General features: G+C 53.5%; 3 protein-coding genes across 4 annotated transcripts; all 3 read left to right on the plus strand.

Annotated features, from left to right (window-relative positions):
* The first annotated feature begins 788 nt into the window (after positions 1-788).
* LOC117435933 (SUN domain-containing protein 3-like) lies at positions 789-6,040 on the plus strand. The gene is made up of 10 exons (XM_034060771.1): positions 789-853; positions 1,060-1,163; positions 1,586-1,677; positions 1,950-1,990; positions 2,663-2,834; positions 3,206-3,290; positions 3,669-3,784; positions 4,365-4,532; positions 5,044-5,130; positions 5,833-6,040. The coding sequence occupies exons 1-10, from the start codon at positions 789-791 to the stop codon at positions 5,965-5,967; spliced, it is 1,065 nt and encodes a 354-aa protein (XP_033916662.1). The 3' UTR covers positions 5,968-6,040.
* A 2,560-nt stretch (positions 6,041-8,600) lies between these two features.
* On the plus strand, positions 8,601-13,851 carry LOC117435934 (SUN domain-containing protein 3-like). The gene is made up of 10 exons (XM_034060772.1): positions 8,601-8,665; positions 8,872-8,975; positions 9,398-9,489; positions 9,762-9,802; positions 10,475-10,646; positions 11,018-11,102; positions 11,481-11,596; positions 12,176-12,343; positions 12,855-12,941; positions 13,644-13,851. The coding sequence occupies exons 1-10, from the start codon at positions 8,601-8,603 to the stop codon at positions 13,776-13,778; spliced, it is 1,065 nt and encodes a 354-aa protein (XP_033916663.1). The 3' UTR covers positions 13,779-13,851.
* Positions 13,852-18,328: 4,477 nt separating this feature from the next.
* On the plus strand, positions 18,329-21,657 carry LOC117435947 (SUN domain-containing protein 3-like). Of its 2 annotated transcripts, none has more exons than XM_034060853.1 (6): positions 18,329-18,451; positions 18,822-18,906; positions 19,285-19,400; positions 19,981-20,148; positions 20,660-20,746; positions 21,450-21,657. In XM_034060853.1, exons 1-6 carry the CDS (start codon positions 18,344-18,346, stop codon positions 21,582-21,584), a joined length of 699 nt encoding a protein of 232 aa, XP_033916744.1. In that variant the 5' UTR covers positions 18,329-18,343; the 3' UTR covers positions 21,585-21,657. The 2 variants fall into 2 exon arrangements, with proteins under 2 accessions (XP_033916744.1, XP_033916745.1); XM_034060854.1 differs by lacking the exon at positions 18,329-18,451 and adding an exon at positions 18,625-18,649.
* Positions 21,658-22,098: the final 441 nt, after the last annotated feature.

The following is a 22,098-nucleotide window of genomic DNA, read 5'->3' on the forward strand; positions in this document are numbered from 1 at the left end:
GTAGAGCTGGGGCTCACATCCAGCACAGGAGCAAGCAGGCTGTGGCATCTTCATCCCTGGAGATGGTTGCTGGGGACAAATCCCCCCCCCCCCCCAACAGACAGAGGCACCCACCCATGGGGCACAACACCAGGGGACATGCAGCCAGCTCACAGGGACACCAGGAAAACACATACCCCTGGTGTGATCATTTCAGCTTTATTGATGGAGCCAGGGCCCTGGTGCTGCGGTGGCACAGAAACATTGGTGGCCGGAGGGCTCTGCTGCTAACACTGGGCACAGGTCAGCAGCAGGTCCTCTTCAGAGAAAGCAACATGCCTGGGAGCCTTTCCAAAGGGCCTTTGTAGCTGCTGTGAACTGAGGCCCTGTGACAATGATGGTAATGTTGTCATTGTGCAGCTCTGTAGCAATTAATACCCAGAGTTTGGGTATCGCAAAGCATGCTCAGGGTACAGAGCCAGAGGTCCTAGCTGTCCTGGTGCAAAGTGGGAATGCAAGTGGGAATGCAGAGAGCTGCCACCTCTGATGGGAGGATACGGTCTGGTGTTGGAGGATGTTTTCCCTCATGCAGAGGAGCAAAACCTGCTCCCGCTCATGTCGGACTTGGCCTCAGAACACAGGGCTGCCTTTCTGTTGTGACGTTGCCTAGTGCCAGTGATGTCACAAAGCACTGTTGGCTTTGAGGCAGACACAGGAGGGTGGAAGATCAGAGTTGTCCCTGTGTCAAGAGACTGCAGGTCTTGAGGGAACAGACTCCACAGTGGTTGGTTTGCTCCTGAGCAAGCAGGATGCCTGATGTCTGCGCCTCAGTGCAGAAAGACAGAGTCTCACGGTGGAGCAAAGTTCTGAAAAGGTATGTTTGAAGCCTCTGCAGAATGGGTTATGAGCCTGAGCTTCCCTGGTTCTTGGAAAAACATAAGAGGACTGTTTATTTTTAATGAAGTGCATGCCGTGAGCTAGGTTCAAGACCTGCCATCCCTACTGCTGCTCTCAGGTCTGCTGCTGAACTGCATGGGTGCCACCAGCTTCACTATCCTTTTCCTCTTTACTGCTGCGTAGGAAAATGAAGGCTCTGAAGGCAGTGACCCTGGTGCTGCTGCGTAGGAGAATGAAGGCTCTGAAGGCAGTGACCCTGGTGCTGCTCATCAGTCTGCTCTTGTTCGGTGAGTCTCGGTGGAACTGGGACCTGAGCATGGTGCCTTAGGAGATAGGGCTCCATGTGCTCTGACTGGAGTAGCCCAGCAAAGAGTAGGAAGAAGTGAGAGAGGTGTGCCAGTTCCCCCTGCTTCAGAGGAATGGCTGTGGAGGCAAGGAAGGGCTCAGCCAGTTCTCTTAAGGCGATGGAGGGGCAGTGGCTAACCTTCCCTGTCCCCAGGAGCTGAAAAGCTTCTGCAGGACAAGGAGCATGTTCCATGGGAAGGAATATCTGTGTACTGTGAAGCCCTCTTTCACAACCTTTCTCAAAGACTACAAGAGGAGAAACAACTGTGGCAGCTGGGAGAGCCAGGGAAAGGGAAGCCGATGCATAACCCAGCCTCAGACCAAGTTCAAAGCGTAAGGAGAGTTTTGCTGTGTGTCTTAACAGGCGTTCACCACGTGGGACTGCTGGGTGAAGAAGGCCTCTGGAAGGCTGCAGCAGGATGCCAGGCCTTCACCTCCTCCCCCCCCGAACAGCAGGTGTCATTCAGGTTTCTTCAGATCGAGACTGGTTCTACCAGGACGTAACGTACCACACAGTAAAACACTGTGGCTAGGGTTGGGGACAGTTGGCATCCTGGCAGGTCATTCGGGTGAAGGTCAGCTGTACCGAATATCAGTGTCTCCACAGCCAGTGGCACTGCACACGGCTGATAAAAAGAATTATTATGCAGATTTGGGCTTGCTTAGGTTCCAGCAAATCACTGGTCTGTTGCGGTTTGTGATGACTGTTCCCTTCATTGTTGTTCCAGGCGCCTTCCGTCCTCTCTGGATGCGACGAGGAGACGTGGAGGTACAGGTTATTTCCTCTCGACTTGAGGGTGATTTAGAGGAGCTCTGCCCCTGGGCCTCAGCAGGACATCGTTTCTGTCCTGCCTCACAGAGACCTCACCTAGCACAGCTTCCTGACCTTCTCCCATTGCCCTTTCTTCCTGTCTGTCAAATGGTCACCTATAGCTCCCCACATCCACTAGAGGACTGGGGCCACCCATCCGTCACCCTTTTGCTTGGCCTGGTCTGCTTACAGCAAAGCAGGGGAGAGAGATGCTGTGGAGAGGAACCATCTGGCAGCAGCAGCCACCCTCCCTTGCTCCCTGTGTGTCTTGCAGCTTTCCATGTTCATGTCTGAGTTGTTCTAGTTAGTATTTTCTATAGGGAATACCACCTGCTCCCCTTCAGATCTGCTCTTGCCTGGCTTTGATAAGACATTGGCACATGGAGTAGGGAACGTGGCGGCTTTGGGCACACTGGAGATGTTCCTCAGTTTCCCCAAATGTTCCCGGGCAGCCAGGAAGCTGCTTCTCAGCCTGAAACTCTAAGCACTTTGGACCAAGCTCTCCCGACTGCTTAAGACATGATTGCCCTGCCAGTCGTTCAGAGCCAGGCTTCTTACCTTGCTCACACCCCCATGGTGTTCGAGAGGCCAGCCACAAGAGTGACAGTCTCTTGTTTCTCGCTTTCCTAGGCCAGCAGCGAATGAAATAGGAGAAGCACTGAGTAGAGCCCAGATCCCCAAAGAACAGCTCCAGATGCTCCAGCAAGAGTTTTATCACCAGCATTACATCACAAGGGATGTCACCGAGCGTGCTCTCCATGAAGCCTTGAAGCAGTCTAAGCTCCCAGGCTTTTCTGGATTGGTAAGGGCATGCTGCAGAAGGCTCTACTCAGAGGTTTCTTTCCTCCCTCCAGACTTTATCTTTCTACAGTTCCCTGTCCTGGCTAGCCAAAAGGCTGGTGTGGCTGGAACAAGTGCTGTGCATGGCCACACCTCCTTTCCTCTCGCTCCACACTTCTGTATGGGGGAAGAGAGCACCGTGATGGGAGTCCCAGTTGCTGTACTTATACCTTTCTCAGTGTAGAGCAAGCCTGGGAGGTTTCCAGGCAATCTGGGCTTTCCTCACAGCTGAGTTGAACCTCATACACCTTCCCCTTGGCTGGCCTTGCAAGGGAGATGATTGTCCCATTCCTTTTCCTGTTAACAGGCGCTTGCCTTTGTTCTCTTCCCCAGGCTGTTCAAGGGATCATCAATCAAGTCTTGGAGAAGCTGGAAGAAAGCCAAGTCCCGATGACTGATTATGCCCTCAAATCGTCAGGTGCTGTGCCGTTGTACACAGACTGGTTCCAGAGTGCTTCCTGCGCACACTGACAAGATGGGCCTTGGAACGGGCTCAGTGGTAGGAGAGAAAGGGCAAGAAGCCGAGGGCCACACTGTGCCCTAAAAAACGTACCCACTGACAGACTCTGGAAGCGGCTGGACTCCACCTAAAGAGCAGAAAGCCTAGCTGACATTCCAGCTGACATTACCATAGGTTCATGAGTCCCAGCTCTGCTTTCCAGAGGGATCACGCCAGGAAGAAAGAGGGGAATCCCACTGCAGGAGATGGAGGAGCACTTAACAGCATTTCTCAGGCGAACAGTGCAATATTCCTCCTGACACTGCTCAATGATCGTGCTTATGTTTTCATTTCCAGGGGCTGCTGTCATTCCTGAATACACAAGTCCATCCTACCGGAGTTCGGCATATAAAATCGTGTTGTTTTCCCTGCTATCGCTGGATTATGTGAGATCTCCTGAACTTATTCTTGAGGTAGGAGCACCAAGAAACAGGAAAACGAAAGGCGGGTTTGGGGGTGTGTGGGGGGGTGTTGGAGAATGCAACCATGCTGCTGAGAGTTGCCTTTACCCTTCTCTTTGCTCCTCAAAGCTTTCTTTCCCTGTCACATTCTTGTATGGACTCACTCACTGTCTCCCTGCCGAGTATTTCCTCTCCCAGACTGCCTCAGGTCCTCCATCTGAGCTGCTAGCAGGCAGCCTTGGTCCTGCAGCCTTTGTCTTCCTCGTCCCTGTGCAAACTGTCAGCATGGCTGAGGGCCTGCACTGCTGGAGGGCCCCACTCTGTGTTGGCAAGCTCTCCTGGCACTGATCATGGGAACACACCCAGTTGCGTGCCTTCACAGTGCTTCTACAGTGCTGAAGGGGTCTTGTGACCTGTGGATTCTCACAACTGCTGCTCTGTTTGGTACTGGCAGGGTCTGACCCAAGGCACTAGATGCAGTTCAGAGCAGAGCTGGTGGGCCAGATCAGTTCTTACTCCGTGATGCTCATGGCAGAAACGAAAGCCGGGGCACTCTTCTCCACGTGAACGCAGTTTCTTCTTCTCCTTTCAGAAGGAAAATCATCCAGGAAACTGCTGGCCCTTCCATGGAAGTCAGGGACACGTCCTCATCAAGCTCTCTGTGCCAATCATTCCCAGAGCAGTCACCATGGACCATGTCTCAGGGCCACCGCTCCTCAAAAACGGTGTCTCCAGTGCTCCAAAGGACTTTGCTGTCTACGTAAGTGATTTCTCTGAGTGGGGGGCAGAGGGTTGCTCAGCATTTCTAAGCAGGGGGTAAATACGGGTCAGAACCCAGAGGCCTGCGGCTCCCTCTTGCCTTGCGGAAGAACCAGGCTCCTTGGAGTTGCTCCCTTTCCATTGGACTCCTCTTTTGTCCAATATACCACACAAAAGGAGGCTTCTGGGCCAAGACCGTGCTCCAGGAGCCACAGGGAAAATGAGCTGGCACAGTGTCTGCCCCTTGGACCTTCCTGGCTCCCAATGCCAGTGAGCATTGGTGATCCTCAGGGATCATTACCCTGGGAATGTCTGCTCCTTTTCTGACAGCCTACACTCGTTAAGTAGGCAAGTGTGGCAGCACCCTGGCTAGCTTCAGCTTCTCGTCTTTTCCCTGTGATTATCTTCCTTGGGCTATGTAGATGAAATAAATCAGGACTTCACCACCAGAGGTTCAGTCTTGCCATGGTGGACCAGGGCACTCATGTTTTCTCCACCCCATCGTTCCCTAGGCGGTGACGGAAGACCAGGAGGAGCAGCTCCTGGGACTGTTTGTTTTCCTGGCACCACTGAATCCCACTCAGACCTTTCAGCTAAAGGTAGGGGGACAAAGAGGGAGGAGAACGGAGAAGGGATGGGAGGAAAGGAGAGGGGGAGAAATGCTGCTTGCTGGGGAGAAGCTCCCGTGCCCAAGGGCTGGAAGCAACATTCTCCTGGAGAATGCTGTGTGCCGTGCTGTCCCTCCTTCTGCTTTAACCTCCTAAATGGCATACGCCTGGAATGCCATTCTCCTTCCCTTTTGGGTTTACGCTTCAGTGCTGACAACCACCACTGCTGAAGCTGAAATCAGCTTGGCTGTCTGGACTCCAAGTGCCTACACGTGGCCACATCCACTCAGGAAACACTGCTACTGGCCTGCTCATTAAAGACTAGAAATACGGGGCTTTCTGAGGATGCTGTTGTTTCTAGTGTCCAGGCCAGCTAGACAGGGAGGCCGTTCTGTGCCATGGCCTTCTAGAGAAGGCATTGAGACATGATAGGGACACCGCTGGGTCTTCTGACAGGGGAAGCATGTGCCCTGAGGTAGGCTAGAAGTATTTGCCAATCCGTTCACTACAATTTCAGGGAGATGCTTGTTCCTTTCCTGTTCTTTTGGCCCAATGAGGTAGAGCGGTGGAAGAATGTCTCGGCCACAACCCTCCCAGGGCAGTCAGGTGTTGAACAAGTCCATTGCTGCAGTGCTAGGTCAGTAGTTGAATGCCAGAGAGGAAAAGACAACTCATCTCTTCTCCTCCTTTCAGAATGAGATCTCTGGGTCTGTGAATTACATCCTGCTGCGAGTGCTGAGCAACTGGGGCCACCCGGACTACACCTGCGTATATCGGTTCAGGGTGCACGGTGATCCTGCCAGCAAGGAGGGGAAGGTGGCACTCTGAGCCGACAACAAAGCTCCTTGGTTGTCATTGAGTGTTCTGCCTGTGATAATAAAGTTCTGTGATTGTCATTGAATGTTTTGCCTCTCATGCTAAGGGATAAGAGAACTCAGGTCCTTCTCTCCAGCCACAAGCTTATGGGAGATTTCCCTGGAGGGAGAGGTGATGGAAAAAACGACTAAGAACCATTTCCTACAGACACATTAGTTTGGGGGGGTTAAACACACTGAATGTGTGTGCAGTTCAAGGAAAAAAAGGCTTCCAAGGACTCCAAACAGGCAAGAGGGAACCCCAACATTTACCCTTAAAGACTCCCTAAATCTGTCTGACCCCAAAATAGTCCCTGGGCGCCCAAAATATAGTCCAGGGACCTCCAAATGCCAGCTCAAGCTCTACTAAAATGCCCTTTGGGGACCCAAAATGGCCCAGGGACCCCCCCAGATGGGCCTTAGGGTCCCCCAGATTTACACCCAGGGATCCCCCCAAATCTTTTTGATGCCAAAAGAACCCCTGCAGAATGCCAAAATACAGCCCATGGATCCCAGAATCACCCCAGGGCCTCCACAATGACATCTGCGGACCAAAAATGGCACCAGGGACCCTCAGGTTGCCCCAGAGAAGTGGTAAATGCCCCATCCCTGGCTGTATTCAAGACCAGGTTGGACAGAGCTGTGGGTGACACGGTCTAGTGAGAGATGTCCCTGTTTTCAGGGGAATAGAACTGGATGAGCTTAAGGCCCTTTCCAACCCTAACTACTCTATGATAATACCCCTTGCAGATCCCCCAGAACAGCTCAACGCCCCCAGACAGGCCCCCAGCAACCCTAAAACTCCCCAGGAATCCCACACTCCCCAGAGATCTCCAAACAGGGCAGAGGGGCCTTCCAAAACTCCCCCCTAGAGATCCTTAAATGGCCTCCGGGACCCCAGACTGGCCCCAGAAGAAGTCCAAATGGCCTCCAGAGACTCAAAAGTGGGCCTCAGGGACCCCAGAATCCTTCTGACATTCAAATAATCCCATGAGATGCATCAAAATCCCCCCGGGGCCCAAAAAGCTTTTCCATGGGCCCCAGAAATGGCCTTCAGGAGACCAAAAACAGCCCAGAGAGATCCCAAAATACAGCTCGAGGGTCCATCGGGCCTCCTGCAAACTCCTGCCCACTGGAGGCTCCTCTCAGCTCCAGGATAGACTGCGACCGGAGCGACAGCGGGCCCAGGGCTACCTCCTGGCAACAAGTGTGGGAGGCTCGCCGGTTCCGCTATAGCCCGCCCTTGGCTGAGGCGCTGTTTCCTCTCAGCGCCCGCCTTGCCCACCTCCTCAACGGTGACTGTCTGTAGCGGGCGCCCTGACAGGCACCTGGGAGGGCGTTGCCAGGCAACGAGCTGGGCTTCCGGGTTCGGGCCTTCAGCGGGGAGCTGCGGCCCCCAGGCAGGGCCGCGGCCTGAGGACGAGGCGGGTTCCGGCCCTAAGGCGGCGGCTTTTGGCACTGACCGGGTGGACTGGATGCTGCGAGTGGCACTGCGGGCCCTGGAGCCAGCGAGCCAGCGGCATTCCTCCCCTTTCCGCTGTCACAGAGCGCAGCTGGGGAGCGTGAATGAGCTCCTCGCACCCCCACGCCTAGGGGAGCTCTCTGAAGACAAAAAGAAGAGGGAAGGGCCAAAGCTGGGATAGGAAATGTGCCCCCAAAATACAGTGGCCTGTTCCGAGTGATGTTTCTGCATTGAAATCATGGGCAGGAAGGTACCTCAGAGTGCCCATGTGTGAAAATAACCCGCAGTTGACGTGAACCCTTCTGGAGCATGAGCTGGTTGTACAGGAAGGAATGTGGAGGTGGGCTGGGATGTAGAGCTGGGGCTCACATCCAGCACAGGAGCAAGCAGGCTGTGGCATCTTCATCCCTGGAGATGGTTGCTGGGGACAAATCCCCCCCCCCCCCCCCCCCCAACAGACAGAGGCACCCACCCATGGGGCACGACACCAGGGGACATGCAGCCAGCTCACAGGGACACCAGGAAAACACATACCCCTGGTGTGATCATTTCAGCTTTATTGATGGAGCCAGGGCCCTGGTGCTGTGGTGGCACAGAAACATTGGTGGCCGGAAGGCTCTGCTGCTAACACTGGGCACAGGTCAGCAGCAGGTCCTCTTCAGAGAAAGCAACATGCCTGGGAGCCTTTCCAAAGGGCCTTTGTAGCTGCTGTGAACTGAGGCCCTGTGACAATGATGGTAATGTTGTCATTGTGCAGCTCTGTAGCAATTAATACCCAGAGTTTGGGTATCGCAAAGCATGCTCAGGGTACAGAGCCAGAGGTCCTAGCTGTCCTGGTGCAAAGTGGGAATGCAAGTGGGAATGCAGAGAGCTGCCACCTCTGATGGGAGGATACGGTCTGGTGTTGGAGGATGTTTTCCCTCATGCAGAGGAGCAAAACCTGCTCCCGCTCATGTCGGACTTGGCCTTAGAACACAGGGCTGCCTTCTGTTGTGACGTTGCCTAGTGCCAGTGATGTCACAAAGCACTGTTGGCTTTGAGGCAGACACAGGAGGGTGGAAGATCAGAGTTGTCCCTGTGTCAAGAGACTGCAGCTCTTGAGGGAACAGACTCCACAGTGGTTGGTTTGCTCCTGAGCAAGCAGGATGCCTGTTGTCTGCACCTCAGTGCAGAAAGAGAGAGTCTCACGGTGGGGCCAAGTTTTGAAAAGGTATGTTTGAAGCCTCTGCAGAATGGGTTATGAGCCTGAGCTTCCCTGGTTCTTGGAAAAACATAAGAGGACTGTTTATTTTTAATGAAGTGCATGCCGTGAGCTAGGTTCAAGACCTGCCATCCCTACTGCTGCTCTCAGGTCTGCTGCTGAACTGCATGGGTGCCACCAGCTTCACTATCCTTTTCCTCTTTGCTGCTCCATAGGAAAATGAAGGCTCTGAAGGCAGTGACCCTGGTGCTGCTGCGTAGGAGAATGAAGGCTCTGAAGGCAGTGACCCTGGTGCTGCTCATCAGTCTGCTCTTGTTCGGTGAGTCTTGGTGGAACTGGGACCTGAGCATGGTGCCTTAGGAGATAGGGCTCCATGTGCTCTGACCGGAGTAGCCCAGCAAAGAGTAGGAAGAAGTGAGAGAGGTGTGCCAGTTCCCCCTGCTTCAGAGGAATGGCTGTGGAGGCAAGGAAGGGCTCAGCCAGTTCTCTTAAGGCGATGGAGGGGCAGTGGCTATCCTCCCCTGTCCCCAGGAGCTGAAAAGCTTCTGCGGGACAAGGAGCATGTTCCATGGGAAGGAATATCTGTGTGCTGTGAAGCCCTCTTTCACAACCTTTCTCAAAGACTACAAGAGGAGAAACAACTGTGGCAGCTGGGAGAGCCAGGGAAAGGGAAGCCGATGCATAACCCAGCCTCAGACCAAGTTCAAAGCGTAAGGAGAGTTTTGCTGTGTGTCTTAACAGGCGTTCACCACGTGGGACTGCTGGGTGAAGAAGGCCTCTGGAAGGCTGCAGCAGGATGCCAGGCCTTCACCTCCTCCCCCCCCGAACAGCAGGTGTCATTCAGGTTTCTTCAGATCGAGACTGGTTCTACCAGGACGTAACGTACCACACAGTAAAACACTGTGGCTAGGGTTGGGGACAGTTGGCATCCTGGCAGGTCATTCGGGTGAAGGTCAGCTGTACCGAATATCAGTGTCTCCACAGCCAGTGGCACTGCACACGGCTGATAAAAAGAATTATTATGCAGATTTGGGCTTGCTTAGGTTCCAGCAAATCACTGGTCTGTTGCGGTTTGTGATGACTGTTCCCTTCATTGTTGTTCCAGGCGCCTTCCGTCCTCTCTGGATGCGACGAGGAGACGTGGAGGTACAGGTTATTTCCTCTCGACTTGAGGGTGATTTAGAGGAGCTCTGCCCCTGGGCCTCAGCAGGACATCGTTTCTGTCCTGCCTCACAGAGACCTCACCTAGCACAGCTTCCTGACCTTCTCCCATTGCCCTTTCTTCCTGTCTGTCAAATGGTCACCTATAGCTCCCCACATCCACTAGAGGACTGGGGCCACCCATCCGTCACCCTTTTGCTTGGCCTGGTCTGCTTACAGCAAAGCAGGGGAGAGAGATGCTGTGGAGAGGAACCATCTGGCAGCAGCAGCCACCCTCCCTTGCTCCCTGTGTGTCTTGCAGCTTTCCATGTTCATGTCTGAGTTGTTCTAGTTAGTATTTTCTATAGGGAATACCACCTGCTCCCCTTCAGATCTGCTCTTGCCTGGCTTTGATAAGACATTGGCACATGGAGTAGGGAACGTGGCGGCTTTGGGCACACTGGAGATGTTCCTCAGTTTCCCCAAATGTTCCCGGGCAGCCAGGAAGCTGCTTCTCAGCCTGAAACTCTAAGCACTTTGGACCAAGCTCTCCCGACTGCTTAAGACATGATTGCCCTGCCAGTCGTTCAGAGCCAGGCTTCTTACCTTGCTCACACCCCCATGGTGTTCGAGAGGCCAGCCACAAGAGTGACAGTCTCTTGTTTCTCGCTTTCCTAGGCCAGCAGCGAATGAAATAGGAGAAGCACTGAGTAGAGCCCAGATCCCCAAAGAACAGCTCCAGATGCTCCAGCAAGAGTTTTATCACCAGCATTACATCACAAGGGATGTCACCGAGCGTGCTCTCCATGAAGCCTTGAAGCAGTCTAAGCTCCCAGGCTTTTCTGGATTGGTAAGGGCATGCTGCAGAAGGCTCTACTCAGAGGTTTCTTTCCTCCCTCCAGACTTTATCTTTCTACAGTTCCCTGTCCTGGCTAGCCAAAAGGCTGGTGTGGCTGGAACAAGTGCTGTGCATGGCCACACCTCCTTTCCTCTCGCTCCACACTTCTGTATGGGGGAAGAGAGCACCGTGATGGGAGTCCCAGTTGCTGTACTTATACCTTTCTCAGTGTAGAGCAAGCCTGGGAGGTTTCCAGGCAATCTGGGCTTTCCTCACAGCTGAGTTGAACCTCATACACCTTCCCCTTGGCTGGCCTTGCAAGGGAGATGATTGTCCCATTCCTTTTCCTGTTAACAGGCGCTTGCCTTTGTTCTCTTCCCCAGGCTGTTCAAGGGATCATCAATCAAGTCTTGGAGAAGCTGGAAGAAAGCCAAGTCCCGATGACTGATTATGCCCTCAAATCGTCAGGTGCTGTGCCGTTGTACACAGACTGGTTCCAGAGTGCTTCCTGCGCACACTGACAAGATGGGCCTTGGAACGGGCTCAGTGGTAGGAGAGAAAGGGCAAGAAGCCGAGGGCCACACTGTGCCCTAAAAAACGTACCCACTGACAGACTCTGGAAGCGGCTGGACTCCACCTAAAGAGCAGAAAGCCTAGCTGACATTCCAGCTGACATTACCATAGGTTCATGAGTCCCAGCTCTGCTTTCCAGAGGGATCACGCCAGGAAGAAAGAGGGGAATCCCACTGCAGGAGATGGAGGAGCACTTAACAGCATTTCTCAGGCGAACAGTGCAATATTCCTCCTGACACTGCTCAATGATCGTGCTTATGTTTTCATTTCCAGGGGCTGCTGTCATTCCTGAATACACAAGTCCATCCTACCGGAGTTCGGCATATAAAATCGTGTTGTTTTCCCTGCTATCGCTGGATTATGTGAGATCTCCTGAACTTATTCTTGAGGTAGGAGCACCAAGAAACAGGAAAACGAAAGGCGGGTTTGGGGGTGTGTGGGGGGTGTTGGAGAATGCAACCATGCTGCTGAGAGTTGCCTTTACCCTTCTCTTTGCTCCTCAAAGCTTTCTTTCCCTGTCACATTCTTGTATGGACTCACTCACTGTCTCCCTGCCGAGTATTTCCTCTCCCAGACTGCCTCAGGTCCTCCATCTGAGCTGCTAGCAGGCAGCCTTGGTCCTGCAGCCTTTGTCTTCCTCGTCCCTGTGCAAACTGTCAGCATGGCTGAGGGCCTGCACTGCTGGAGGGCCCCACTCTGTGTTGGCAAGCTCTCCTGGCACTGATCATGGGAACACACCCAGTTGCGTGCCTTCACAGTGCTTCTACAGTGCTGAAGGGGTCTTGTGACCTGTGGATTCTCACAACTGCTGCTCTGTTTGGTACTGGCAGGGTCTGACCCAAGGCACTAGATGCAGTTCAGAGCAGAGCTGGTGGGCCAGATCAGTTCTTACTCCGTGATGCTCATGGCAGAAACGAAAGCCGGGGCACTCTTCTCCACGTGAACGCAGTTTCTTCTTCTCCTTTCAGAAGGAAAATCATCCAGGAAACTGCTGGCCCTTCCATGGAAGTCAGGGACACGTCCTCATCAAGCTCTCTGTGCCAATCATTCCCAGAGCAGTCACCATGGACCATGTCTCAGGGCCACCGCTCCTCAAAAACGGTGTCTCCAGTGCTCCAAAGGACTTTGCTGTCTACGTAAGTGATTTCTCTGAGTGGGGGGCAGAGGGTTGCTCAGCATTTCTAAGCAGGGGGTAAATACGGGTCAGAACCCAGAGGCCTGCGGCTCCCTCTTGCCTTGCAGAAGAACCAGGCTCCTTGGAGTTGCTCCCTTTCCATTGGACTCCTCTTTTGTCCAATATACCACACAAAAGGAGGCTTCTGGGCCAAGACCGTGCTCCAGGAGCCACAGGGAAAATGAGCTGGCACAGTGTCTGCCCCTTGGACCTTCCTGGCTCCCAATGCCAGTGAGCATTGGTGATCCTCAGGGATCATTACCCTGGGAATGTCTGCTCCTTTTCTGACAGCCTACACTCGTTAAGTAGGCAAGTGTGGCAGCACCCTGGCTAGCTTCAGCTTCTCGTCTTTTCCCTGTGATTATCTTCCTTGGGCTATGTAGATGAAATAAATCAGGACTTCACCACCAGAGGTTCAGTCTTGCCATGGTGGACCAGGGCACTCATGTTTTCTCCACCCCATCGTTCCCTAGGCGGTGACGGAAGACCAGGAGGAGCAGCTCCTGGGACTGTTTGTTTTCCTGGCACCACTGAATCCCACTCAGACCTTTCAGCTAAAGGTAGGGGGACAAAGAGGGAGGAGAACGGAGAAGGGATGGGAGGAAAGGAGAGGGGGAGAAATGCTGCTTGCTGGGGAGAAGCTCCCGTGCCCAAGGGCTGGAAGCAACATTCTCCTGGAGAATGCTGTGTGCCGTGCTGTCCCTCCTTCTGCTTTAACCTCCTAAATGGCATACGCCTGGAATGCCATTCTCCTTCCCTTTTGGGTTTACGCTTCAGTGCTGACAACCACCACTGCTGAAGCTGAAATCAGCTTGGCTGTCTGGACTCCAAGTGCCTACACGTGGCCACATCCACTCAGGAAACACTGCTACTGGCCTGCTCATTAAAGACTAGAAATACGGGGCTTTCTGAGGATGCTGTTGTTTCTAGTGTCCAGGCCAGCTAGACAGGGAGGCCGTTCTGTGCCATGGCCTTCTAGAGAAGGCATTGAGACATGATAGGGACACCGCTGGGTCTTCTGACAGGGGAAGCATGTGCCCTGAGGTAGGCTAGAAGTATTTGCCAATCCGTTCACTACAATTTCAGGGAGATGCTTGTTCCTTTCCTGTTCTTTTGGCCCAATGAGGTAGAGCGGTGGAAGAATGTCTCAGCCACAACCCTCCCAGGGCAGTCAGGTGTTGAACAAGTCCATTGCTGCAGTGCTAGGTCAGTAGTTGAATGCCAGAGAGGAAAAGACAACTCATCTCTTCTCCTCCTTTCAGAATGAGATCTCTGGGTCTGTGAATTACATCCTGCTGCGAGTGCTGAGCAACTGGGGCCACCCGGACTACACCTGCGTATATCGGTTCAGGGTGCACGGTGATCCTGCCAGCAAGGAGGGGAAGGTGGCACTCTGAGCCGACAACAAAGCTCCTTGGTTGTCATTGAGTGTTCTGCCTGTGATAATAAAGTTCTGTGATTGTCATTGAATGTTTTGCCTCTCATGCTAAGGGATAAGAGAACTCAGGTCCTTCTCTCCAGCCACAAGCTTATGGGAGATTTCCCTGGAGGGAGAGGTGATGGAAAAAACGACTAAGAACCATTTCCTACAGACACATTAGTTTGGGGGGGTTAAACACACTGAATGTGTGTGCAGTTCAAGGAAAAAAAGGCTTCCAAGGACTCCAAACAGGCAAGAGGGAACCCCAACATTTACCCTTAAAGACTCCCTAAATCTGTCTGACCCCAAAATAGTCCCTGGGCGCCCAAAATATAGTCCAGGGACCTCCAAATGCCAGCTCAAGCTCTACTAAAATGCCCTTTGGGGACCCAAAATGGCCCAGGGACCCCCCCAGATGGGCCTTAGGGTCCCCCAGATTTACACCCAGGGATCCCCCCAAATCTTTTTGATGCCAAAAGAACCCCTGCAGAATGCCAAAATACAGCCCATGGATCCCAGAATCACCCCAGGGCCTCCACAATGACATCTGCGGGACCAAAAATGGCACCAGGGACCCTCAGGTTGCCCCAGAGAAGTGGTAAATGCCCCATCCCTGGCTGTATTCAAGACCAGGTTGGACAGAGCTGTGGGTGACACGGTCTAGTGAGAGATGTCCCTGTTTTCAGGGGAATAGAACTGGATGAGCTTAAGGCCCTTTCCAACCCTAACTACTCTATGATAATACCCCTTGCAGATCCCCCAGAACAGCTCAACGCCCCCAGACAGGCCCCCAGCAACCCTAAAACTCCCCAGGAATCCCACACTCCCCAGAGATCTCCAAACAGGGCAGAGGGGCCTTCCAAAACTCCCCCCTAGAGATCCTTTAAATGGCCTCCGGGACCCCAGACTGGCCCCAGAAGAAGTCCAAATGGCCTCCAGAGACTCAAAAGTGGGCCTCAGGGACCCCAGAATCCTTCTGACATTCAAATAATCCCATGAGATGCATCAAAATCCCCCGGGGCCCAAAAAGCTTTTCCATGGGCCCCAGAAATGGCCTTCAGGAGACCAAAAACAGCCCAGAGAGATCCCAAAATACAGCTCGAGGGTCCATCGGGCCTCCTGCAAACTCCTGCCCACTGGAGGCTCCTCTCAGCTCCAGGATAGACTGCGACCGGAGCGACAGCGGGCCCAGGGCTACCTCCTGGCAACAAGTGTGGGAGGCTCGCCGGTTCCGCTATAGCCCGCCCTTGGCTGAGGCGCTGTTTCCTCTCAGCGCCCGCCTTGCCCACCTCCTCAACGGTGACTGTCTGTAGCGGGCGCCCTGACAGGCACCTGGGAGGGCGTTGCCAGGCAACGAGCTGGGCTTCCGGGTTCGGGCCTTCAGCGGGGAGCTGCGGCCCCCAGGCAGGGCCGCGGCCTGAGGACGAGGCGGGTTCCGGCCCTAAGGCGGCGGCTTTTGGCACTGACCGGGTGGACTGGATGCTGCGAGTGGCACTGCGGGCCCTGGAGCCAGCGAGCCAGCGGCATTCCTCCCCTTTCCGCTGTCACAGAGCGCAGCTGGGGAGCGTGAATGAGCTCCTCGCACCCCCACGCCTAGGGGAGCTCTCTGAAGACAAAAAGAAGAGGGAAGGGCCAAAGCTGGGATAGGAAATGTGCCCCCAAAATACAGTGGCCTGTTCCGAGTGATGTTTCTGCATTGAATCATGGGCAGGAAGGTACCTCAGAGTGCCCATGTGTGAAAATAACCGCAGTTGACGTGAACCCTTCTGGAGCATGAGCTGGTTGTACAGGAAGGAATGTGGAGGTGGGCTGGGATGTAGAGCTGGGGCTCACATCCAGCACAGGAGCAAGCAGGCTGTGGCATCTTCATCCCTGGAGATGGTTGCTGGGGACAAATCCCCCCCCCCCCCCCCCCAACAGACAGAGGCACCCACCCATGGGGCACAACACCAGGGGACATGCAGCCAGCTCACAGGGACACCAGGAAAACACATACCCCTGGTGTGATCATTTCAGCTTTATTGATGGAGCCAGGGCCCTGGTGCTGTGGTGGCACAGAAACATTGGTGGCCGGAAGGCTCTGCTGCTAACACTGGGCACAGGTCAGCAGCAGGTCCTCTTCAGAGAAAGCAACATGCCTGGGAGCCTTTCCAAAGGGCCTTTGTAGCTGCTGTGAACTGAGGCCCTGTGACAATGATGGTAATGTTGTCATTGTGCAGCTCTGTAGCAATTAATACCCAGAGTTTGGGTATCGCAAAGCATGCTCAGGGTACAGAGCCAGAGGTCCTAGCTGTCCTGGTGCAAAGTGGGAATGCAAGTGGGAATGCAGAGAGCTGCCACCTCTGATGGGAGGATACGGTCTGGTGTTGGAGGATGTTTTCCCTCATGCAGAGGAGCAAAACCTGCTCCCGCTCATGTCGGACTTGGCCTTAGAACACAGGGCTGCCTTCTGTTGTGACGTTGCCTAGTGCCAGTGATGTCACAAAGCACTGTTGGCTTTGAGGCAGACACAGGAGGGTGGAAGATCAGAGTTGTCCCTGTGTCAAGAGACTGCAGCTCTTGAGGGAACAGACTCCACAGTGGTTGGTTTGCTCCTGAGCAAGCAGGATGCCTGTTGTCTGCACCTCAGTGCAGAAAGAGAGAGTCTCACGGTGGGGCCAAGTTTTGAAAAGGTATGTTTGAAGCCTCTGCAGAATGGGTTATGAGCCTGAGCTTCCTGGTTCTTGGAAAAACATAAGAGGACTGTTTATTTTTAATGAAGTGCATGCCGTGAGCTAGGTTCAAGACCTGCCATCCCTACTGCTGCTCTCAGGTCTGCTGCTGAACTGCATGGGTGCCACCAGCTTCACTATCCTTTTCCTCTTTGCTGCTCCATAGGAAAATGAAGGCTCTGAAGGCAGTGACCCTGGTGCTGCTGCGTAGGAGAATGAAGGCTCTGAAGGCAGTGACTCTGGTGCTGCTCATCAGTCTGCTCTTGTTCGGTGAGTCTTGGTGGAACTGGGACCTGAGCATGGTGCCTTAGGAGATAGGGCTCCATGTGCTCTGACCGGAGTAGCCCAGCAAAGAGTAGGAAGAAGTGAGAGAGGTGTGCCAGTTCCCCCTGCTTCAGAGGAATGGCTGTGGAGGCAAGGAAGGGCTCAGCCAGTTCTCTTAAGGCGATGGAGGGGCAGTGGCTATCCTCCCCTGTCCCCAGGAGCTGAAAAGCTTCTGCGGGACAAGGAGCATGTTCCATGGGAAGGAATATCTGTGTGCTGTGAAGCCCTCTTTCACAACCTTTCTCAAAGACTACAAGAGGAGAAACAACTGTGGCAGCTGGGAGAGCCAGGGAAAGGGAAGCCGATGCATAACCCAGCCTCAGACCAAGTTCAAAGCGTAAGGAGAGTTTTGCTGTGTGTCTTAACAGGCGTTCACCACGTGGGACTGCTGGGTGAAGAAGGCCTCTGGAAGGCTGCAGCAGGATGCCAGGCCTTCACCTCCTCCCCCCCGAACAGCAGGTGTCATTCAGGTTTCTTCAGATCGAGACTGGTTCTACCAGGACGTAACGTACCACACAGTAAAACACTGTGGCTAGGGTTGGGGACAGTTGGCATCCTGGCAGGTCATTCGGGTGAAGGTCAGCTGTACCGAATATCAGTGTCTCCACAGCCAGTGGCACTGCACACGGCTGATAAAAAGAATTATTATGCAGATTTGGGCTTGCTTAGGTTCCAGCAAATCACTGGTCTGTTGCGGTTTGTGATGACTGTTCCCTTCATTGTTGTTCCAGGCGCCTTCCGTCCCCTCTGGATGCGACGAGGAGACGTGGAGGTACAGGTTATTTCCTCTCGACTTGAGGGTGATTTAGAGGAGCTCTGCCCCTGGGCCTCAGCAGGACATCGTTTCTGTCCTGCCTCACAGAGACCTCACCTAGCACAGCTTCCTGACCTTCTCCCATTGCCCTTTCTTCTGTCTGTCAAATGGTCACCTATAGCTCCCCACATCCACTAGAGGACTGGGGCCACCCATCCGTCACCCTTTTGCTTGGCCTGGTCTGCTTACAGCAAAGCAGGGGAGAGAGATGCTGTGGAGAGGAACCATCTGGCAGCAGCAGCCACCCTCCCTTGCTCCCTGTGTGTCTTGCAGCTTTCCATGTTCATGTCTGAGTTGTTCTAGTTAGTATTTTCTATAGGGAATACCACCTGCTCCCCTTCAGATCTGCTCTTGCCTGGCTTTGATAAGACATTGGCACATGGAGTAGGGAACGTGGCGGCTTTGGGCACACTGGAGATGTTCCTCAGTTTCCCCAAATGTTCCCGGGCAGCCAGGAAGCTGCTTCTCAGCCTGAAACTCTAAGCACTTTGGACCAAGCTCTCCCGACTGCTTAAGACATGATTGCCCTGCCAGTCGTTCAGAGCCAGGCTTCTTACCTTGCTCACACCCCCATGGTGTTCGAGAGGCCAGCCACAAGAGTGACAGTCTCTTGTTTCTCGCTTTCCTAGGCCAGCAGCGAATGAAATAGGAGAAGCACTGAGTAGAGCCCAGATCCCCAAAGAACAGCTCCAGATGCTCCAGCAAGAGTTTTATCACCAGCATTACATCACAAGGGATGTCACCGAGCGTGCTCTCCATGAAGCCTTGAAGCAGTCTAAGCTCCCAGGCTTTTCTGGATTGGTAAGGGCATGCTGCAGAAGGCTCTACTCAGAGGTTTCTTTCCTCCCTCCAGACTTTATCTTTCTACAGTTCCCTGTCCTGGCTAGCCAAAAGGCTGGTGTGGCTGGAACAAGTGCTGTGCATGGCCACACCTCCTTTCCTCTCGCTCCACACTTCTGTATGGGGGAAGAGAGCACCGTGATGGGAGTCCCAGTTGCTGTACTTATACCTTTCTCAGTGTAGAGCAAGCCTGGGAGGTTTCCAGGCAATCTGGGCTTTCCTCACAGCTGAGTTGAACCTCATACACCTTCCCCTTGGCTGGCCTTGCAAGGGAGATGATTGTCCCATTCCTTTCCTGTTAACAGGCGCTTGCCTTTGTTCTCTTCCCCAGGCTGTTCAAGGGATCATCAATCAAGTCTTGGAGAAGCTGGAAGAAAGCCAAGTCCCGATGACTGATTATGCCCTCAAATCGTCAGGTGCTGTGCCGTTGTACACAGACTGGTTCCAGAGTGCTTCCTGCGCACACTGACAAGATGGGCCTTGGAACGGGCTCAGTGGTAGGAGAGAAAGGGCAAGAAGCCGAGGGCCACACTGTGCCCTAAAAAACGTACCCACTGACAGACTCTGGAAGCGGCTGGACTCCACCTAAAGAGCAGAAAGCCTAGCTGACATTCCAGCTGACATTACCATAGGTTCATGAGTCCCAGCTCTGCTTTCCAGAGGGATCACGCCAGGAAGAAAGAGGGGAATCCCACTGCAGGAGATGGAGGAGCACTTAACAGCATTTCTCAGGCGAACAGTGCAATATTCCTCCTGACACTGCTCAATGATCGTGCTTATGTTTTCATTTCCAGGGGCTGCTGTCATTCCTGAATACACAAGTCCATCCTACCGGAGTTCGGCATATAAAATCGTGTTGTTTTCCCCGCTATCGCTGGATTATGTGAGATCTCCTGAACTTATTCTTGAGGTAGGAGCACCAAGAAACAGGAAAACGAAAGGCGGGTTTGGGGGTGTGTGGGGGGGTGTTGGAGAATGCAACCATGCTGCTGAGAGTTGCCTTTACCCTTCTCTTTGCTCCTCAAAGCTTTCTTTCCCTGTCACATTCTTGTATGGACTCACTCACTGTCTCCCTGCCGAGTATTTCCTCTCCCAGACTGCCTCAGGTCCTCCATCTGAGCTGCTAGCAGGCAGCCTTGGTCCTGCAGCCTTTGTCTTCCTCGTCCCTGTGCAAACTGTCAGCATGGCTGAGGGCCTGCACTGCTGGAGGGCCCCACTCTGTGTTGGCAAGCTCTCCTGGCACTGATCATGGGAACACACCCAGTTGCGTGCCTTCACAGTGCTTCTACAGTGCTGAAGGGGTCTTGTGACCTGTGGATTCTCACAACTGCTGCTCTGTTTGGTACTGGCAGGGTCTGACCCAAGGCACTAGATGCAGTTCAGAGCAGAGCTGGTGGGCCAGATCAGTTCTTACTCCGTGATGCTCATGGCAGAAACGAAAGCCGGGGCACTCTTCTCCACGTGAACGCAGTTTCTTCTTCTCCTTTCAGAAGGAAAATCATCCAGGAAACTGCTGGCCCTTCCATGGAAGTCAGGGACACGTCCTCATCAAGCTCTCTGTGCCAATCATTCCCAGAGCAGTCACCATGGACCATGTCTCAGGGCCACCGCTCCTCAAAAACGGTGTCTCCAGTGCTCCAAAGGACTTTGCTGTCTACGTAAGTGATTTCTCTGAGTGGGGGGCAGAGGGTTGCTCAGCATTTCTAAGCAGGGGGTAAATACGGGTCAGAACCCAGAGGCCTGCGGCTCCCTCTTGCCTTGCAGAAGAACCAGGCTCCTTGGAGTTGCTCCCTTTCCATTGGACTCCTCTTTTGTCCAATATACCACACAAAAGGAGGCTTCTGGGCCAAGACCGTGCTCCAGGAGCCACAGGGAAAATGAGCTGGCACAGTGTCTGCCCCTTGGACCTTCCTGGCTCCCAATGCCAGTGAGCATTGGTGATCCTCAGGGATCATTACCCTGGGAATGTCTGCTCCTTTTCTGACAGCCTACACTCGTTAAGTAGGCAAGTGTGGCAGCACCCTGGCTAGCTTCAGCTTCTCGTCTTTTCCCTGTGATTATCTTCCTTGGGCTATGTAGATGAAATAAATCAGGACTTCACCACCAGAGGTTCAGTCTTGCCATGGTGGACCAGGGCACTCATGTTTTCTCCACCCCATCGTTCCCTAGGCGGTGACGGAAGACCAGGAGGAGCAGCTCCTGGGACTGTTTGTTTTCCTGGCACCACTGAATCCCACTCAGACCTTTCAGCTAAAGGTAGGGGGACAAAGAGGGAGGAGAACGGAGAAGGGATGGGAGGAAAGGAGAGGGGGAGAAATGCTGCTTGCTGGGGAGAAGCTCCCGTGCCCAAGGGCTGGAAGCAACATTCTCCTGGAGAATGCTGTGTGCCGTGCTGTCCCTCCTTCTGCTTTAACCTCCTAAATGGCATACGCCTGGAATGCCATTCTCCTTCCCTTTTGGGTTTACGCTTCAGTGCTGACAACCACCACTGCTGAAGCTGAAATCAGCTTGGCTGTCTGGACTCCAAGTGCCTACACGTGGCCACATCCACTCAGGAAACACTGCTACTGGCCTGCTCATTAAAGACTAGAAATACGGGGCTTTCTGAGGATGCTGTTGTTTCTAGTGTCCAGGCCAGCTAGGACAGGGAGGCCGTTCTGTGCCATGGCCTTCTAGAGAAGGCATTGAGACATGATAGGGACACCGCTGGGTCTTCTGACAGGGGAAGCATGTGCCCTGAGGTAGGCTAGAAGTATTTGCCAATCCGTTCACTACAATTTCAGGGAGATGCTTGTTCCTTTCCTGTTCTTTTGGCCCAATGAGGTAGAGCGGTGGAAGAATGTCTCGGCCACAACCCTCCCAGGGCAGTCAGGTGTTGAACAAGTCCATTGCTGCAGTGCTAGGTCAGTAGTTGAATGCCAGAGAGGAAAAGACAACTCATCTCTTCTCCTCCTTTCAGAATGAGATCTCTGGGTCTGTGAATTACATCCTGCTGCGAGTGCTGAGCAACTGGGGCCACCCGGACTACACCTGCGTATATCGGTTCAGGGTGCACGGTGATCCTGCCAGCAAGGAGGGGAAGGTGGCACTCTGAGCCGACAACAAAGCTCCTTGGTTGTCATTGAGTGTTCTGCCTGTGATAATAAAGTTCTGTGATTGTCATTGAATGTTTTGCCTCTCATGCTAAGGGATAAGAGAACTCAGGTCCTTCTCTCCAGCCACAAGCTTATGGGAGATTTCCCTGGAGGGAGAGGTGATGGAAAAAACGACTAAGAACCATTTCCTACAGACACATTAGTTTGGGGGGGTTAAACACACTGAATGTGTGTGCAGTTCAAGGAAAAAAAGGCTTCCAAGGACTCCAAACAGGCAAGAGGGAACCCCAACATTTACCCTTAAAGACTCCCTAAATCTGTCTGACCCCAAAATAGTCCCTGGGCGCCCAAAATATAGTCCAGGGACCTCCAAATGCCAGCTCAAGCTCTACTAAAATGCCCTTTGGGGACCCAAAATGGCCCAGGGACCCCCCCAGATGGGCCTTAGGGTCCCCCAGATTTACACCCAGGGATCCCCCCAAATCTTTTTGATGCCAAAAGAACCCCTGCAGA

Source organism: Melopsittacus undulatus, chromosome 3 (assembly GCF_012275295.1).
Source record: "Melopsittacus undulatus isolate bMelUnd1 chromosome 3, bMelUnd1.mat.Z, whole genome shotgun sequence".
Lineage (NCBI taxonomy): Eukaryota > Metazoa > Chordata > Aves > Psittaciformes > Psittaculidae > Melopsittacus > Melopsittacus undulatus.

Bases quoted from the DNA above. Each gene is read 5' to 3' on its own strand.
- LOC117435933 (XM_034060771.1), top strand. From the start codon at position 789: ATGCCTGATGTCTGCGCCTCAGTGCAGAAAGACAGAGTCTCACGGTGG. The intron at 1,991-2,662 runs GTACAGGTTATT...TCGCTTTCCTAG, and splicing joins TGCGACGAGGAGACGTGGAG to GCCAGCAGCGAATGAAATAG. The intron at 3,291-3,668 runs GTGCTGTGCCGT...TTTCATTTCCAG, and splicing joins TTATGCCCTCAAATCGTCAG to GGGCTGCTGTCATTCCTGAA.
- LOC117435947 (XM_034060853.1), top strand. From the start codon at position 18,344: ATGCTCCAGCAAGAGTTTTATCACCAGCATTACATCACAAGGGATGTC. The intron at 18,907-19,284 runs GTGCTGTGCCGT...TTTCATTTCCAG, and splicing joins TTATGCCCTCAAATCGTCAG to GGGCTGCTGTCATTCCTGAA. The intron at 19,401-19,980 runs GTAGGAGCACCA...TTCTCCTTTCAG, and splicing joins CTCCTGAACTTATTCTTGAG to AAGGAAAATCATCCAGGAAA.
- LOC117435934 (XM_034060772.1), top strand. From the start codon at position 8,601: ATGCCTGTTGTCTGCACCTCAGTGCAGAAAGAGAGAGTCTCACGGTGG. The intron at 8,976-9,397 runs GTGAGTCTTGGT...GTGTCTTAACAG, and splicing joins CATCAGTCTGCTCTTGTTCG to GCGTTCACCACGTGGGACTG. The intron at 12,344-12,854 runs GTAAGTGATTTC...ATCGTTCCCTAG, and splicing joins CAAAGGACTTTGCTGTCTAC to GCGGTGACGGAAGACCAGGA.